Genomic DNA, 17,989 nt, shown 5'->3' with positions numbered 1-17,989 from the left:
TTCTCACGTGTCGGTGCAGACTCGATGGGCTGAAGGGCATCTTCTGCGCTGTGAGATTCTGTATGTGTTTACCAATATAAAAACTGACCTCTTTGATGTTTCAATGTAAAAGATTCTTAGCAAGATTGAAGTTACTTTTAAAAGATCTTTAAATATTTTTTCTGGCTTCTTTGATGTTTAAATATGCATATGACATTGTAGGATCACTTCAAAAATATTGAGAGTATCTTTCTAACAGAGGGGCCAATCAAGGTGTTGAAATCACACTTCCGGTACTTGGAAAGGACAGGGGGCACTTATCGGTGCTCTGGTATAGGTACCGAAGAATATAACAGGAGCTGTTGCACACGGCACAATTTTTTCCTGCAGGAAGGACTGAACATTCGCACCACAGACGAGATATGCTCCAGAAATCAATGAAGTGATAATGAAAAAAGCCCTTTTAAGAAACTATTGTAATAATTTGCTTTTATATAATGCTTTCCCCATCTTCAGGATAACCTAAAGCGCTTTACAACCAATGCTTTTTGAAGGCTGGGATTTTCCAGCCCGCCACAGGCAGGGCCAAAAATCGGGAGAGGCAGCCAGAATTCCATTGACTTTGAGTGGAATTTCCGGTCTCGCCCACAAATCCCACCCAAAGTGTAGTCACTGTTTCAAATTTAGGGAATTGCAGCAGCAAATTTTCACAAGGTTCCACAAGCAGCAAATGACCAGATTGTGGGATAATTATTAGCCAGGACAGCCAGGAGAACATCCTTGATTTTCTTTGAATAATATTATTGAATCTTTTATGCCGGGTTTAAAAATCAAACCTATCGAAGGCACATCTGACAATATAGTGCCCCCCTCAGGTCTCAGCCTTCCTTGGTCATATGCTCAAGATTCGAGTGGGTTTTTTGCCTCTGAATCAGAAGGTTGTGGGTTAAAGTGCTACTGCTGTGTCACAGCTGTGAAGACAGATACTGACACAGGAAACATGTTTACCTGGTCTTCAATTACTGACATTGAACATACAATTGCTTTTCTTTATAAAGGGTCATTGCAAAGAGAATCATACACATAAGTAGTTAACAAAGCAGAATTTATTTAGCAGTTGCAAAGTCAACATAATTTCATTGACTTAATTTACCAGCCAAAACAGCTTTCAGTTTGAACAAACACCATTTTATGTGCACAAATACCACATCCAAATTATCCTGAATTACTTCAGAAATGATAAAAGTTCACAGCATTAGAAAAAAATCCACACGACTGTACAGAGTTAAGAACTGGAAACGCCAACTGTTCATCATCAAAACCCCCTCTTCAAAATCTGTATTTAAACCAATGTGGATGAGGTGATCTAGATCTTTAGGTAGTGAATTGCCTGACTCCAAGCTGGTACAAGTTCAGCTCCAAGGATTTGCCTCACTCAGATGCCTCTCTTTCCAGGTAATATGACATTTGGAGAATGGCAGGAACTGGCCAACTTGCAGTGCCGCAGTCGTGGTGTTTTGTGACACAAGTTGGAACTCTGACATGTCCTCCCCAAGATCGAGAAGCTTTTCTTGGTAGGGAAGAACACCATTTCCAATAGAAGCTCCAGTTAACAGGATTCAAACATAATATTTTTGCGTTTCCCAATTTCTTTTTTCCAAATATTACATTATCTTATTCAGGTTACACTTACATAATAATTCTCCTGTTACATATCATGTTGACAAAATAATTTCTATAAATTCCATTATAGAACAAGAAATCATATTCCTACAATGAACCTTATGAAATTTGTTGCATAAGTTTGTCACTGTAGTCCTCACAACAATTGAGTGAAGCCTTGAACTATTTCATATTTATTGTTTGTTCAATGGAAAAGTACTTCCCTAACCTTTATCAACCAGTTAAAAGAAACTTGCTCAACAAGTGGTGATTCTGTTGGTTTTCGAGCAACCCTGGTGCTTAATCCTTTCAACGTTGAAAGCTCTGAACTGAGTGAAGAAATGCCTTTTGCTGCTCAGGTTGGATAGCCTGATTCAGAAGCTCAGCCATTTTTGTTTACATTATTTGCTTTAATTTAAAAATACAAAATTTGATGTAGGGCAAGGTTATTTTTCCCAGAAACACTCAAAGAATCAGGCCACTGTAGAATTTCAGTTGCTTGTATTCCATTGGCATCTTCCAGTACAAAGTCTTATATAGTCGCTTGTCAAGTGCCCTGCCTAGACTTACAACATAGGACGCTGTACCTGCCCCTCAGCCTTGGCGAGGTGGTCGATTCTGCCTTTCGATGGTCAATTACATACCCTCTGATTCAGGCAGTTCATCATCCATTGGGTTTTTCTTTTGCCATTTCATTGGGAAAACAATGCAAAAATAGCAAGGAGATGACTGGCCTGTGTCCTAGCTTCAGGTATTGTTGGATGTGTGAGGAGTCTGTTGTCATGGGAATGAGCTGGCTTGGTTAGGCCTCACCTGTCTGAAAGGTCTGCAGCCATTAGTGTGCATAGCTTTACATAGGCCACTGTTTCAGTATACATTTACAAGTAGAGTTGGCGCTTTCCATAAAATTATATAAGATGTCAGTCAAGGTGCTTTATTATACTTCAGCTTGGCAATTGAATCCTTATCAAAACTAAAAAATGTGAAAAATATTTAATGGGGATGACTCATGAGAAATGGTGATGAAGGGAACTTTGGCCGAGTAATCTAATCAGAGAAGTTAACATTCCACCGTCATAAGCTATTTACAAGATTCCAGCTCAGAAGTTAAGTAATTACTTCGTGCAGAGTTGTTAGTTAATTTTAAAAGGGTGTTAAAGTTTTCAAGTACAATTTATGGATGAGGAGATAGGTATAATAGAAGAGGGGAAACAGGTGTAGCAAAGATGAGTTTAGAAACCCTCGGGGTAAGAAACCTAAGGTCTTAATATTTTCAAATGTATTTTGTACAGAGGAATTCTCCTGCTGGTCAATCAGATCTGGAGGTTCTGAGGAAGGATGATTACAAAGCTGTTTTATCTATCTGGAAACCTGATCAAAGCATTTGTATGCAACCTAAATAATCTATTTCAATAAAATATATTCAATCAGTGTGTGTTAGAACTCCAAGACACACTAAGAGTAGAAATTCCTCTTGGGTGGTAATGGAATGGAAATCAGTTGGTAATGGCCAATAGCAGATCCAGTGGAAGTGAAAACTGGGTGGGGTGTATAATGGGCGACTGATGCACTATCACTTGCTCTGGGTGACAAAGAAGAAGAATTTCTACTCCAGATGCAGCACAGCGTTAAATAAAACAATCATAGACAAGGAACAAACAAGCAACCATTACTCTGCCTCACAATAAAACAAACAACAATTTTTATTTAAGACAAAATTACTGCCCTGAATCTCTGCATCTGCTGCTCTGATTTCAGTGGGACACCAGTGGAAGAATTAGAGAAACTGGCCACTTACACCATTTCTCTTGGGATTGGGAGAGGCCTCTACTGATTTCATGCCAAGATTACAACAGAAGACTGGGGCAATTTCCACGAATATTGCAGCCCTTATGCTGAAATTGGTAAGGGGATCAAAGGTTATGTGGAGAAGGCGGGAGAATGGGATTGAGAAACTTATCAGCCATGACTGAATGGCGGAGCAGACTAGATGGGCCGAATGGCCTAATTTCTGCTCCTATGTCTTATGGTCTTACAGTTAAAATTGCTCCCTGAAAAGCAGTTAATGAGAGTGCAACTTTTCCTTGGTTTTATAAAGGTAAATGCATCACCAGGGGAGCCTCTTGCATCACAAGGTGAAGGCTAATGGGGTCCATCTCCATCTCCACGGACTGGGCAGTAATCTGATGGAATGGAGCCTTTCACCTGCTCAGATGGGATGTTAATCAGATTAGCTCCGCTTGAGAAAATTAACCCAGGCAGTGAAGATAAACATTTAACCCCATTCCCCTCTTATTGTTTCTGGCCAGTCACAATACCCCCCCCCCCGCCAGTTGAAATAATCAGTGAACTTAAGAGCCACATATTAGGGTAGGTTTAGTGAGGAGTCACTCTGCAGACATTGGAGAAATTGTTGCTGCAGCTGCCTGTGGGTTTCCTCCTGCCCCATCCAATGATTTGGTCAGGCAGGACTGTTTTGCTACCTGCACTGGCTATAAGTGGCAAGAAGCCACATAGAGTTTATCCTGTAAATAAGATTCCACACACGTTGCTTTTGTGAACATAGCCACACAATGAAAGGAATTATACTTTCACCATTTTTTATTAGCAGAGGCACAAAAAAAACTTGCTTTAAATTTGCAAACAGCAATGGATGGCAAAGGAAACTGTCTAGCAGGAAGGAGGCACTGCCAAGGGCAGCAGGCAACATTTTGCACATTTTATCACTTGATGAGTCAAAGTCCATTTTGCAGATTTAAGTTGGCAAATGATAATTTTCATATTATCCAGGCCAAGTACAGGCTTACTCAAGAAGATCCTAGGAGGTAAAAGGGGAAAAAAAAGTGTTTGATATTTTAACTGAATATTTACACGCAGGAAACCAAGACAAACAGAATGATTTTCAGCTCACATTTGCCCAAGCTACTCTATAGGCAGCTATTTACTTGACACCCCATCCCCATTCCTTTGAGCATCCCATAACCAAGAACTTAGGATTTGTACATTAGAGTGCCATTTCTGTGATAAATAAATAACGAGTCAGAGGGATAATGTAAGTCATTTATTCAATATGGTAAGGTTTGTTCAATTGTGGCCTAGTCTTTTGTAAAATTTACCTGATAAGACATTTTCACTAGTTTTGTGACTAGCTTTTTATTGATCCAGTACTTGAGGACCAAACACCCTGTGCCGGTTATTTGACAGAACTATCCGTTAGTCCACTCCCCTTGATATTTTCCCAAAGCCCGGAATTCATCCCATGATGGAACAGGAATTAAAGAGAAACTAAAAATATTTCAATTGAGTTCTTAGTTTCACAAAGGAATGGGGATGGGGTGACAGGGGACAGGGGAATGGAAATGGTCACTGTAGCTGCCGGAACACATGGAGGCTGAGTTCCCACACACATTCTCCTGTTCATCTGCTAAGGAAACCACAAGGTAATGGCTCAAATTCTGGTGCATGAGGTGAGCCCTCTTCCTGTAGAAAATCACCTCCGTAGCTCCGAAATGTGCAGGTGATATCAGAATGAAATGCAGGCCATCTTTCCGTTAGATGCTTTGAGTCGCTGCTCAGTCACAGGACTGGAAACATTCAGCTACAATTCTGTGAAAGCTGACAATGACTCTATGTTACATTACAGATTCAGAATCATTTATGGCACAGCAGGGGCCACTGGCCCATTAAGTCCATGTCAGCTGTCTGTAGAGCAATCCAGTCAGTCCTATTCCCTCGCTGTATGCCTGTAACCCTGCAAGTTTATTTCCCTCAAGTGCCTATCTAATTTCCTTTTGAAATCATTGATCATCTCCGCTTTCGCCACTCATAGTAGGCAGCGAGTTCCAGGTTGAGAAGTGATTTTCAACTGGCATCCACCGAAATCTAGCTGGATAATGGGACAGTTTGTGGAGAAAAATGGGGTTGGGGGGTGGGGTGGGTGCTGAAATGAACCAATGAACATTAAGCCACATTTTGGATGCCAAGGCCTCAGGGTTGGAGTATTTTCAGGCAGGCCCGTCAATACATCAGGTCTGTCTGGTTTAGGTGGAAGGCTGGTTAATTGTGCAAATTTGTGATCATGAACAGTTGTAGGATCTCAATAACAATTATGAAGTACACGTGGGAGGAGAGTGTACTGTGTATGCTCCACCTAATTATAACAGGTGGTCAGTGGCCTAATACTGGCGAAGGTGACAGCTGGTGGCCACTTTCCAAAGAATCCCACATCTCTTATCTTTTATTTTTGTGGCCCTGGCTCTGCAAAAATACTGTGGCTCAGTGCTGACCTGTGATTAGAAACTGCCCCCATCCTGGCTTAACCTTTTGATAGGTTCAATATCAGACCAGCCATTCTATAACTGACTGCTTTCCAAAGAAGCCCAAATCAGAATATGATTCTTGTCATCCTCATGTGCTCCGCCAGCTCAACTGTTTTGAGTGAAAATTGAAAATCCCTCCTGTACTTTGGGAATTGTGTAAGATTTGGGCACAATATCCCAAGAGAAAGTTTACTGAGGAAAGCAGGTTTGCAGATCCACGAATGCCAATTCCAAGTTACTATGAAGTGATTTCCTTTTTACTGATGATGCTGAAGTGACAGTATTAACTCAGCATTCAGGTGAGACCCACCGGGGAGCCTATCTCACGTTGCCTGGGTTCAATGGTACATGAAAGTATGCAGTGCTTAAAATGTTTTCATGGTCTCCACTGGACCGCTTGGGAACCACATAAACATAAGCAAAGTTTTAAAAAGTGTTTTAATAAAAGATGACAGTCAAAGCATTTACAAGTTAATACAGGGGCGAGCAGCTCTGTGCATAAGCCTGAGTAAAGAGGGGCTGAAATTAGTCTTTAGTTGGTGACGTGTGCTCATAGTGAATAGGTAGCCTTTTCTGCACTTTGAGGTCAATAATAAAGAAATCAGGCTTTCCATTTGCTATGATCCAGTTTTATAATAATGCTAAAGATCAGTTTTACCTAACAGAGATTGCATTTCCAATCAGACACTGTCAATCAGGTGCCGGCAATTGAGACTTCAATCTTTGCCACCAGGATTGTAGACCAGTTTAAACACAGCCCGGGACTCCAATGATCCATTCTTGATTCAGTTATTTTTTGATTCTTCATATGTAACATCTGCAGTCAGACAGTCTTTGAGCTGTACACCTTTCATTTCCTTTCCAAAACAGGGACTGAATACTGTTGTTCATTTTCTTGATTGTTTTGTATGGTGGGGGCATCTTTGAGATCACATCAGCAGTTCAGGTTTTCTCCCTCATTAACGAAGCTGCTCTTAGTACCAGAATAGAAATGGGAAATTGGAACTTCCCACTTTTCTACAAGGTGCTCAAATATTTAACTTTCTTCTCTCTACAATTTACCATAATTTAGATTTTTAGCCTCATCGTCTATGAAGCTGAAGGGCAGGGCATGTGATTTTTCTACTGATTGCCTTAGTTCTGATATGTTTACAATCAGGCCTCACCACCGCAAAGGGGAACTCGGTTCAGGGGATGTGATTTTTCTACTGATTGGGTTTAATTCCAATAAGATTACAAGGACTCACCACCACAAATGGGAACTCAGGCCTATCAATGGGAAAGGCCAAATAGTGCCTTGTCAAGGGACCAAAAAGATGAAAGATAAATACAAAGTAAATGAAACACCATGGGTTCACTCACTTAACACACTTTAAAATAGGTGAAGTACTCACAACATCAGAATCATCATGGTAAACTCTTTCAGTGTTTGATCTGCTGCTATCCTGGTTATCAGCACCGCAGGCTTCATCGGTATTGGTTTGCAGAACTGAATAACGATAGACCAAGGCCCTGCAGAGAGAGTTCAGCTGTTTTGAGTAATTTCACACATATTGAACTGAGAAATATACTATATCAAACCTCTAAAATCCAATGACCACAATGTGAACTAGGAAATAAAAAGATAGTTGCATATTCTGCTGCTAATTGGATACAGATGCAAAAGGTACATTGGCAAGTAAAAAACTGTTGAGTCATCAAGTAAAGTACACACACGCTAAAATAACATTTCAAAAGTAAAAGAAAAAGATTGGCAAGCTCTTCAGTTGTTTATAGGTCGTGTAGTCTGTGGCCAACTCCCCTGCTTATGTTGATTAGTTTCTTTTCATGTCGACACAGGTATTGTAAATGAGACAAAAACAAAAATACCTGGAAAAACTCAGCAGGTCTGTCAGCATCTGAGTTTTTCCAGGTATTTTTGTTTTTGTTTTGGATTTCCAGCATCCGCAGTTTTTTGCTTTTATCTTAGTGTAAACTGAGAATTTGCCTCACAACTTTGCTTTAACATGAACAGGAACTTCCCAAATAGGTAAAAACAAAAGTGAAACTCATTCCGTGAGCTGGAAATGGCAGCACTTTTCCACAGTTCAGCATCAGCTGAATGTAAGATGGTGAGTGGTCAGAACAACACTGCTTCTTGCTGCAATCTCTATTGAACTAAGCAGTTGCTTTTTGAACCTGCTCAAAATGAAATGCATAACTGAAATGCTGCACATCAGGGGCTAGTTTCACTTCTTTTGGTTTGATAAATAAATGTGACTACAACAAGGAAAAACAGTTCTAGATTTTAGGTTCTTACCTTCCTCCACACACATATTTCTTGAAAATAAGGATAATGCCTGTCATCATCAGCACTGATACTGCCAATACACTTATAACTATGATGCCGATAGTAATCTTGGATAACTGTTAATAAATACAACGTTTACAAAATTCAGGCAGTTGAAATTTATTTCAATTACACATATGTAGAATGAATTTGCATTTATATAGCACCATATCATATCTTTCAGGAACATCCCAAAACATTTTAGCCTAGGTTTTGCTGAAACTTACGCTGGAACTATAGTGGAAGCACAGTGTATAGACAAGATTGAGGGAAATGCAGCATAAGTGATCTATGGCCATTTTATGCTATGCCTGAATTTCCTCAATCTTTTATGCTGATTCTGTGAAAACTCTGCCTAAGCTCTGTGCCCTCTCATTAATGTAGCTAGCTCCACTTCCCCAACCCCCACACAAAAATATGGTTCACCCAAATTTCCTCAGCGATATAGTTCTGAATGTAGCTGTAAATGTGTGTGTAACATTTTAAGAACAATAAAACCCAAAGTCATATTTCTGATCTTTTATAGAACTTTTTTTTCACTTTGCCTCCCTGTGGACTAAAGTAGATTTTCTTGATCCCTATACGCATCATCTCTTTTGCATCAGAACTTAAAAATTGACAAACTTCCCATGATTGCATTTTAAAAAAAATGTACTGTGCCTTTTGCGTGTAAATGATGGCTTGATGGATTTCTTCTTTAAACTCCTCTTTGTGCATGGAAATTAAAGAAGGAACATGGAGACCTGCGCTCTCTTTGAGCTCCGATTGTTTACACTGATTTTACCTTCCTGCATAGGCTAAATGAGATGAAACTTTGGAGTTACTTCCCAATGGGAAGATTTGGGCTTAAATTTTGGCATAAACTGAAAGTTAGGTTGTTGCAGAAAATTCAGGAGCTTTACTGTTTTGAAATATTTCACCGTTATGTAGGCCAACAGCCATTTTGCAGACAACAAGGTCTCATCGACCGCGATGATCTTGGATTGTTAGTGAATTTGTGTTTTTGGTGGCTGAGAGAGGAATGTAGGTCAGACACCAGAACTTGATATACTTCTTCAAAAACTTGCTGTGACTCTTTAACTTCGACCCAACCCACCAGAACAGGTGGTTTGAGATGGTGGTGGTTGACTGAGATGTGCTTGGTCTTATCTGAAAGATGTAATCTCTAAAAAAAAATGTAGCACTCCCTCAGTGCTGCATTGGAATCTCAGCCTAAATCATATGATCAAATGGTGGAGTGACAAGCTGACATTTAATTGATAACGTTATGGCTTATTTCACCTGTTACCATTGTCACACATCTTCCCCTCCACAGACAGCTTCACAAAATCATTGCTTAAAACATTCATCTATTTTATAGAGCATCACCAACTCTACACATGAATCACAAGTTAATTAACCCCCACATTGCTGACTGCCATAAATAAAGTGGGCTGTTCAATGGAGATAGCCAATTCAAATTATTGATTGCTTCTTAAAGTATAATAAAACATTAACTGGGAGCAGTTAAAATGGATTGGAAGAAAACAGGATTCAAAATGTTATTCAGTGACCATTGGCTGAAGACATCTAACAAAGTATCAGCAAACTCAGCAGAGTTAAATAGAAACACTAAACTGCCATCTTATTATAGGCCTCAGTGAGGAAAAAAAATCACCTCTCTAAAATTTGAAATAGACCTAAATTTTATGACCAACTGGTGATACCATAAAATCCTACAATTACATCCAAATGTCTTTCAATGATGAAAAAGTGTGAACTAATCTGTATCTGAATACCAAATTGGTAGCAGCCAAAATGTGCACTGCAGCAACTCAACAAGGCTCCTTCGACAGCACCTTCCAAACTCGTGACTTCTACCACCTAGAAGGGCAAGGCCAGCAAATGCAAGGGGAAATTCTGCAAAACACCTCCAAATTCCCTTCCAAGCTCCACTACATCCTGATGTGGAACTATATCGCCGTTCCTTCACTGTCGCTGAGCCAAAATCCAGAACTCCCTTCCTAACAGCACGGTGGATGTACCTACACCACACAGACTGCAGTGGTTCAAGAAGGCAGCTCACCACCACCTTCTCAAGGGCAATTAGTGATGGGCAATAAATACTGGTCTAGCCTGCAATCCTCACACTCTGTGAAAAAATAAAAAATTAAATTAGGCAGGGTGGTTCAAAATGCAGCTGATCTTTTCAAAGGATCAGTTAACAGCAGAATATGTAGTATGAGAAGACAGACCAAGCTTGCCCAACCTTTTCACTTGGAGGGACCACATTTCCACTTTGTCCTCACTCAAGGGCAATGAACATATTTCAGAAAGATAAAAATGGCACAACTTGAAACTTATTTCAAAAAAAAATTAAGAAAAGAAACAATTGCTGAGCAAAAATAAAGCAATGTCACAGCAATAAGTTGTTAAGTTAACTAAAGAATAATTAATAAAAATGACCAGAGTGTGAGAGGATCAGAGTGTGTGTACTCACAGAATCTTACTCACTGTGACTGGGTGTGTTTATGTGTTGGTGTGTGGTGGTGAGTGTGAGTGAGAAACCGGAGACTGGAGTAAGGCAGACATACATGCTCTCTCACTCAATCTCCCACACACACACACACACACACACATCAGTCAGCCTTTTCCCTACCCACCTCCTCCAAACTGGATTCTGCAGTGTCTCGCTCCCAGGCTGCTGGGTCCTGGCACTCTGGCTCCATGCTCTGCCTCCCCCCAAAAGAAACCGTCTCCTCAGCAAACTCATCACTGCTGGTGTTCATTGTTCCTCCAATTACTCCCACATTTGGGAGAGGACTGGCTTCTGATTGGAGGAGTAGCTCTTTGCAGAATCTTCCACTCCAACTTCACTGTTTTACTGGTGTTTTGAAAAAAAACTAGCTCTAGGGGCCACATAGAATGACTAGGATTAGAAACAAAATGTGGTTGGGCAGCGTCAAATCGGTCCTGGTGGGTCAGGACTTGCAGCATTAAAAAAATCGGTGAACTTTCAATAAAGACGAGCAGCTCTACTTTGGTGCTACTCACAGATAGTATCCTGTTTGGATTGTGATTGCAATGTTTAACTGCTAACCTTGTTGCTGCTCTAACTTCATGTAACTGCTTCTGACTTATAAACTGATTGGGCCAAAGTGAAGCTGCACCTGCTTGTAAATCTCTGGCTTCAGGTTAATGATACTATGTGCATACAATAATATATATAAAAAAGAGAAAGGCAATCTGACCTCACAATCTGCAATGTATTATTCTGCTGCCCATGATATTGTATCCAATGCACCCACAATTTGCTAAGCTGGTGGGAGAGGCTCCATGGGGGGTGGGTGGGGGGCGGGGTGGGGGGTGTAGTTCGTATCCAGGAATTTGGCCCTAATGTTTCAGTCAAAATCTGCTCCAGTGTGCTACAAAGAATATAAATAGATCAGTTGTCCCTTTCTCATGCAGCTCAGTTTACTTACAGGATCTTTCAGCGACAATACTTGTTCACATTTCACGTTTGTCATCTGTTCTGATCGATTGGGCATGAAACCACCTTCACATTTATCACCAGGGACTTTTCGATACCTTTAAGAATTAATGGAGTAAACAATCGTTTACGTTGATCTTAAATAATTATATATGTTTACTATTAACTTAAAAAAAAAACCAGAGAACCAACCAGGAAATATCTGATGTCTCACAGAGAACAGTGTGAACAACTTGAAAGCAGAGGTTTGTCTGTTATTCAACCAGCTGAGATATAGGTTCAAGTTGTGGTTTTGCCTATTGCCTGTATTTGACAGCCATGCAGAAAAGAGTTGAGTTAGTTTTTGGCTGGGCAGCTAGGACAGTCCTTGGCCAGTAGTAAATGATCCATCTCAGGGACGAAGTAACAGAGGTTGTCCATTCAGTTGTAAAAGATAAAAACAAAAAACTGCGGATGTTGGAAACCCAAAACAAAAACAGAATTACCTGGAAAAACTCAGCAGGTCTGGCAGCATCGGTGGAGAAGAAAAGAGTTGACATTTCGAGTCCTCATGACCCTTCAACAGAACTAGGTGAATCCAAGCGAGGGGTGAAATGTAAGCTGGTTTAAGGTGGGGGGAGTGGGGGTGTGGGGGGGGGGGGGTGGTGTGGGGGGGGATGGTTGGGAGGTGGGGAGAGAAGTGGAGTGGGGGGGATGTGGTTGTAGGGACAAACAAGCAGTGATAGAAGCATATCATCAAAAGATGTCACAGACAAAAGAACAAAAGAACACATAGGTGTTGAAGTTGGTGATATTATCTAAACAAATGTGCTAATTAAGAATGGATGGTAGGGCACTCAAGGTATAGCTCTAGTGGGGGTGGGGGGGGGAGCATAAAAGATTTAAAAATATTTAAAAATAATGGAAATGGGTGGGAAAAGAAAAATCTATATAATTTATTGGAAAAAACAAAAGGAAGGGGGAAGAAACAGAAAGGGGGTGGGGATGGGGGAGGGAGCTCAAGACCTAAAGTTGTTGAATTCAATATTCAGTCTGGAAGGCTGTAAAGTGCCTAGTCGGAAGATGAGGTGTTGTTCCTCCAGTTTGTGTTGAGCTTCACTGGAACAATGCAGCAAGCCAAGGACAGACATGTGGGCAAGAAAGCAGGGTGGAGTGTTAAAATGGCAAGCGGCAGGGAGGTTTGGGTTATTCTTGCGGACAGACTGCAAAGTGGTCGCCCAGTTTACGTTTGGTCTCTCCAATGTAGAGGAGACCACATTGGGAGCAACGAATGCAGTAGACTAAGTTGGGGGAAATGCAAGTGAAATGTTGCTTCACTTGAAAGGAGTGTTTGGGCCCTTGGACGGTGAGGAGAGAGGAAGTGAAGGGGCAGGTGTTACAGCTTTTGCGTGGGCATGGGGAGGTGCCATAGGTGGGGGTTGAGGAGTAGGGGGTGATGGAGGAGTGGACAGGGTGTCCCGGAGGGAACGATTCCGTAGGGATTCCGTAGGGTTCCCCTACTCCTCAACACCCACCTATGGCACCTCCCCATGCCCACGCAAAAGATGTAACACCTGCCTCTACACTTCCTCTCTCCTCATCGTCCAAGGACCCAAACACTCCTTTCAAGTGAAGCAACATTTCACTTGCATTTCCCCCAACTTAGTCTACTGTATTCGTTGCTCCCAATGCGGTTTCCTCCACATTGGAGAGGCCAAACGTAAACTGGGCAACTGCTTTGCAGAACACCTGCGGTCTGTCCGCAAGAATGACCCAAACCTCCCTGTCACTTGCCATTTTAACACTCCACCCTGCTCTCTTGCCCACATGTCTGTCCTTGGCTTGCTGCATTGTTCCAGTGAAGCCCAACGCAAACTGGAGGAACAACACCTCATCTTCCGACTAGGCACTTTACAGCCTTCCGGACTGAATATTGAATTCAACAACTTTAGGTCTTGAGCTCCCTGCTCCATCCCCACCCCCTTTCTATTTCTTCCCCCTTTTGTTTTTTCCAATAAATTATATAGATTTTTCTTTTCCCACCTATTTCCATTATTTTTAAATATTTTTAAATCTTTTATGCTCCCCCCCACCCCCACTAGAGCTATACCTTGAGTGCCCTACCATCCATTCTTAATTAGCACATTTGTTTAGATTATATCACCAACTTTAACACCTATGTGTTCTTTTGTCTGTGACATCTTCTGATGATCTGCTTCTATCACTGCTTGTTTGTCCCTACAACCACACCACCCTCCTCCACTTCTTTCCCCCCATCCAACCCCCACCCCCGCCCCCCACCCCAACACACACACCTTAAACCAGCTTACATTTCACCCCTTCCTGGGATTCACCTAGTTCTGTTGAAGGGTCATGAGGACTCGAAACATCAACTCTTTTCTTCTCCGCCAATGCTGCCAGACCTGCTGAGTTTTTCCAGGTAATTCTGTTTTTGTTTTGTCCATTCAGTCTCCTGGCAGGAGATCATGAACCAGCGGTATTGAGACAGTTGTTCATCACCCTGCCTGTTCTACTCTTACAGATGATTATGGCTCAGATATATCTCAAAAACAGGAACTTCCCATGCTGGGTAGAGCAGAAACCCAAAGAAATAAACATTTTGTGTTACAAGATCATTATCCTATATGTACCTTAAAAAGTAGTGATGATAAAAGTACATTGTAGGTTAGTGCAGACTGATTCACAGCTTGACCAATGGCCCAAATCAAAATAAGGGACCCAGCAAAAGCACTATTTGTGGAAGACATTTATTTTCTCCCAAAAACTCTTAAGGTAACTACCTCCAAGGGAAGGCTCGATGCCTCTGACCATACTGCTGGTGGACTACAAGTAACAACATGCTTGCCACCAAAGACTACTTTGGAAAGAAATAAGAGTCTATTCGCTGACTCAAAATGCATGTATCAGGAGGAGAGACACCACACCTTACAAGCAAGCCAATGATAACACACAACCTTCTTACTAGGAGAATCCAGTGTCAGTTGAAGGCAGAACACGTAAAGTTGGAAAGAAAATCTGCTGCAATTGTTGGCAGCTTTGATATAGAGCAGGACTCCTTGTTTCTGCTTGCACTTGGGTCATTCTAAAAGGTCTATATCTAATCCAATTTACAGAAGTTAGAGGTATTCTAATACATTTTGCTGCAGTTAAACAAGGATACTGACATTAGTTAATTGTCTATTTCTCCTGATTAAAGGATTTGTTACTGAATCATGTCATTTTCTTTACAATCTTTGAATGTGCTCCATTATGTAAACGCCTAAATGGTTAAGTATTAAAATGAGCGAAAAGCTCTCATTTGTTTTCAGAAAGATTTCTGATGAAAGATCATTGAGCTACAATATTAATTACCTTTCTCTCTCGGCAGATGCTGAGTATTTCCAGCACTTGCTCTTGTTATAATTCAAAGCTGATCCCAGGACTTGTACAACAAATCTTAGCACAAACTTGTAGCTTTTGATGCTTAAAATTTCAACTTTGGCACACAGTAACATTGAGTAAAAGTAAGAAGCTTCCCTTTCTTTAGGAACATCCCACGTGGGTCATTAACACTCTGCCTTTGGATGAGCATATTCACAGGATTCTGAGCAACATTACAAATGGGCTGAAAAAGCCCATGTCAGATGATAAATAAACAATTTCATGTAACCAGATCTAATTTAAACATCTGACCATAGGACTGTTTGACTGCACTTGTATTTATAAGCATTAACTGACTATAATGTATAGAAAATAAGTGAAATCCTGAGTGGATGTACTTCTCATTAACATGCAAGCTCAATGTTTGTTGTGGATGTCACCCAGTTTTGCAGTGACAAGCCAAAAGGTGAGCTGTCCGAGCTGCTACAAGATGAATTCCAAATTACTTTATAGCAATGTTGCTGCCTCTATGATGTTTATAATATGCACTCTCCCTTAATACATACTATCTCGCTCATACTACCGCTACTACTTCCTCTTTAAATTACCATTCAATGCCTGTATCCTCCCTCCTTTCTTGCTCTGCTATCAATCACCTCACTCTTAACCATCCATAACCTTCCCAAATTCTTCCGCCAATTGTGAGTGGTGAGAAACCAGAGGCACCCTTATCCTCAATCAGTTCTCCTTCTCGCCTTCCCCTATCTGTTTGCCTCAAAAGGACTTGGTTTACATTTATTTTTAAAATCAATTGAATTTTAAAGTAGAATGAGTAAAAAAGTTGCTCTATTTCTCCGTTTGTGTCTTTCTCTCCAACATTTTACCTCTAGTCTCATAGGTGTTAGAAATCAGAATCTGTCTCACCAGCTATATGCAATCCAGATGCTGCTGCTCCCTGTGAATTGTATATTAAGGGTGTTTAACTGTATGCAGCTGCTGGGCATGGAGCCCCCTATAAATAGACACAGTCTAAAAATTGCAGTTGTTGGATTTAGAGATGTATACTTGTAATGTGTAATTCTGTAAATAAATATAAAACTGTAAAGATAGCTCTATCCTTCAACTGGCTTTCTAGAGTAGAATACTTCCTCTCGTGTTGGGTCCCTGTCCTTGGCCTGAAATGGGTGACATTCACAACTAACATCAGGATTGGAGCACCTGTTTGTGGCCAAAAAAAAAACATCCATTTACCTTCCTCTGATTATTCTGGGCAATCGTCCAAAGGAGGACCCTTAAAAGCTGACTAGGTGCAGGAAACATCAGAGGGAACAGCGGAGAGAATCCGTGCAGAAGCCGCACCCTCTTTTTATGGCACTAGCTGCCATATTCTGGTAAGTAAAAAGTTTAAGTGTTCCAACGCTTCTTTGAACAGCTACAGAGAGAAGGTAAATGTGTAAGGAGGTGAGGTAAGAGGGTAGGGTGGATAAAGGAATAGGGTGGCAGCTGGGTAGTCAGGCTAAGGGGTAGAGAGAGTAAGGAGTAGGGTGACGAGGTCAGATATTTTGGGCAGTAGGGGCTAGTCAGGTTGGGTTGGTGGGGCGGGGCGGGGTAGAGTCAAGGGAAGAGGGTAGGGTCAGGCCAGTGGGAGCCAGGTGGTGAGATTGGGTCAAGGGGAGTCGGGGGCTGAATTGGTTGGTGAGGTTGGGTCAGGTTGGGTTGGGTGCAGTCAATTGTACAGTTACCTAGGAGTTAAACTAAGCTTTTTCTGTCTAACATTTCCTGGGTAGCTATCCAGTTTAGTAAGTTGGAACTGTCCAAAGTCTCCAACACTAGCTCAGATTTGGAGACTTTTTTTTTGGAGGGTCCTGGGAAGCAGGGGAATTTCCCATTGGAAGTTCAAACTTCTGGGGGAAGTCCCGTGAAGTTATCTGGAGACCAGAAGGTGTGGGCCATTGTTTCTTTACCTTGTGTCTTCAAATTCAAATAGATATATGAGAGATAACACCCATTTCCTTTCTAACAATACACCTCAAATGTACTTCATTGTCTTTCAAGTGCTTGGAGGGTGTTGTGTAAACATATAAGGCACTATCTAAAAGTGCAAGTCGTTTTTCTTTTTTTGGTAGATTTGCTGTTGAACTGTTCTATAAAAAAAACTTGAAATAATCACAGGCCTGTTGTTGTAAACAAGAATAGCCACATTCCTGTTGCTCAGTGAAGATTTTTAACACTTAAAAAGGAGAAATTTGACGGTTATAAAAAGAATTAACTCTTGATGCTGCAGTATGTACAGAGAGTTGTACTGTAGTCAGTTTGACATATTCAGATAGATGTGCCTTTAGCAGAAGTTCACTTTTGCTAGGGCAATCTTGGTGTGTAAACATCCTTTGTGTGAAGATGATGAGTTTTGGGTTTTCTCTGTGAGGGAATAAACAAGGCCTGTGGATCATTTATGAGTAAAGCTGATTTGCTTTACAAGTTAATGCTATCGAAATCCATCTGACCCATTAACAGCAGACATTGCACTCCTAAGGCTGCCAACTCTGGGTGTATTCCTAGAGGTTCCATCATGTGTAGGTGCTGTCTCCCCACAGTACATCAAATAATGATGTCTGGAAAAACTCAGCAGGTCTGGCAGCATCGGCGGAGAAGAAAAGAGTTGATGTTTCGAGTCCTCATGACCCTTCGACAGAACTGAGTTCTGTCGAAGGGTCATGAGGACTCGAAACGTCAACTCTTCTCTTCTCCGCCGATGCTGCCAGACCTGCTGAGTTTTTCCAGGTAATTCTGTTTTTGTTTTGGATTTCCAGCATCCGCAGTTTTTTGTTTTTAAATAATGATGTCTGTCTGTTGTCACCACGTTGTTTCCAA

The 17,989-nt window shown here is 41.2% G+C and overlaps 1 protein-coding gene across 1 annotated transcript in view; it reads right to left on the bottom strand.

Annotated features, from left to right (window-relative positions):
* Window positions 1-1,067: 1,067 nt before the first annotated feature.
* Window positions 1,068-17,989, bottom strand: part of LOC121293294 (sortilin-like) — a 114,151-nt gene continuing 97,229 nt past the window's right edge. Inside the window, exons 18-21 of the mRNA XM_041216194.1 lie at window positions 11,751-11,856; window positions 8,260-8,366; window positions 7,355-7,472; window positions 1,068-4,459 (exon numbers count right to left, since the gene is read on the bottom strand). Of these exons, the coding sequence (XP_041072128.1) occupies window positions 4,445-4,459; window positions 7,355-7,472; window positions 8,260-8,366; window positions 11,751-11,856 (346 nt within the window). The 3' untranslated portion in view covers window positions 1,068-4,444. The remainder of the gene's footprint in view (window positions 4,460-7,354; window positions 7,473-8,259; window positions 8,367-11,750; window positions 11,857-17,989) is intronic.

The sequence above is a fragment of the Carcharodon carcharias genome, chromosome 21, assembly GCF_017639515.1.
Source record: "Carcharodon carcharias isolate sCarCar2 chromosome 21, sCarCar2.pri, whole genome shotgun sequence".
NCBI lineage: Eukaryota > Metazoa > Chordata > Chondrichthyes > Lamniformes > Lamnidae > Carcharodon > Carcharodon carcharias.
Note: the sequence above shows the minus strand (reverse complement) of the source record. Positions and strands in the feature narration are given on the sequence as shown.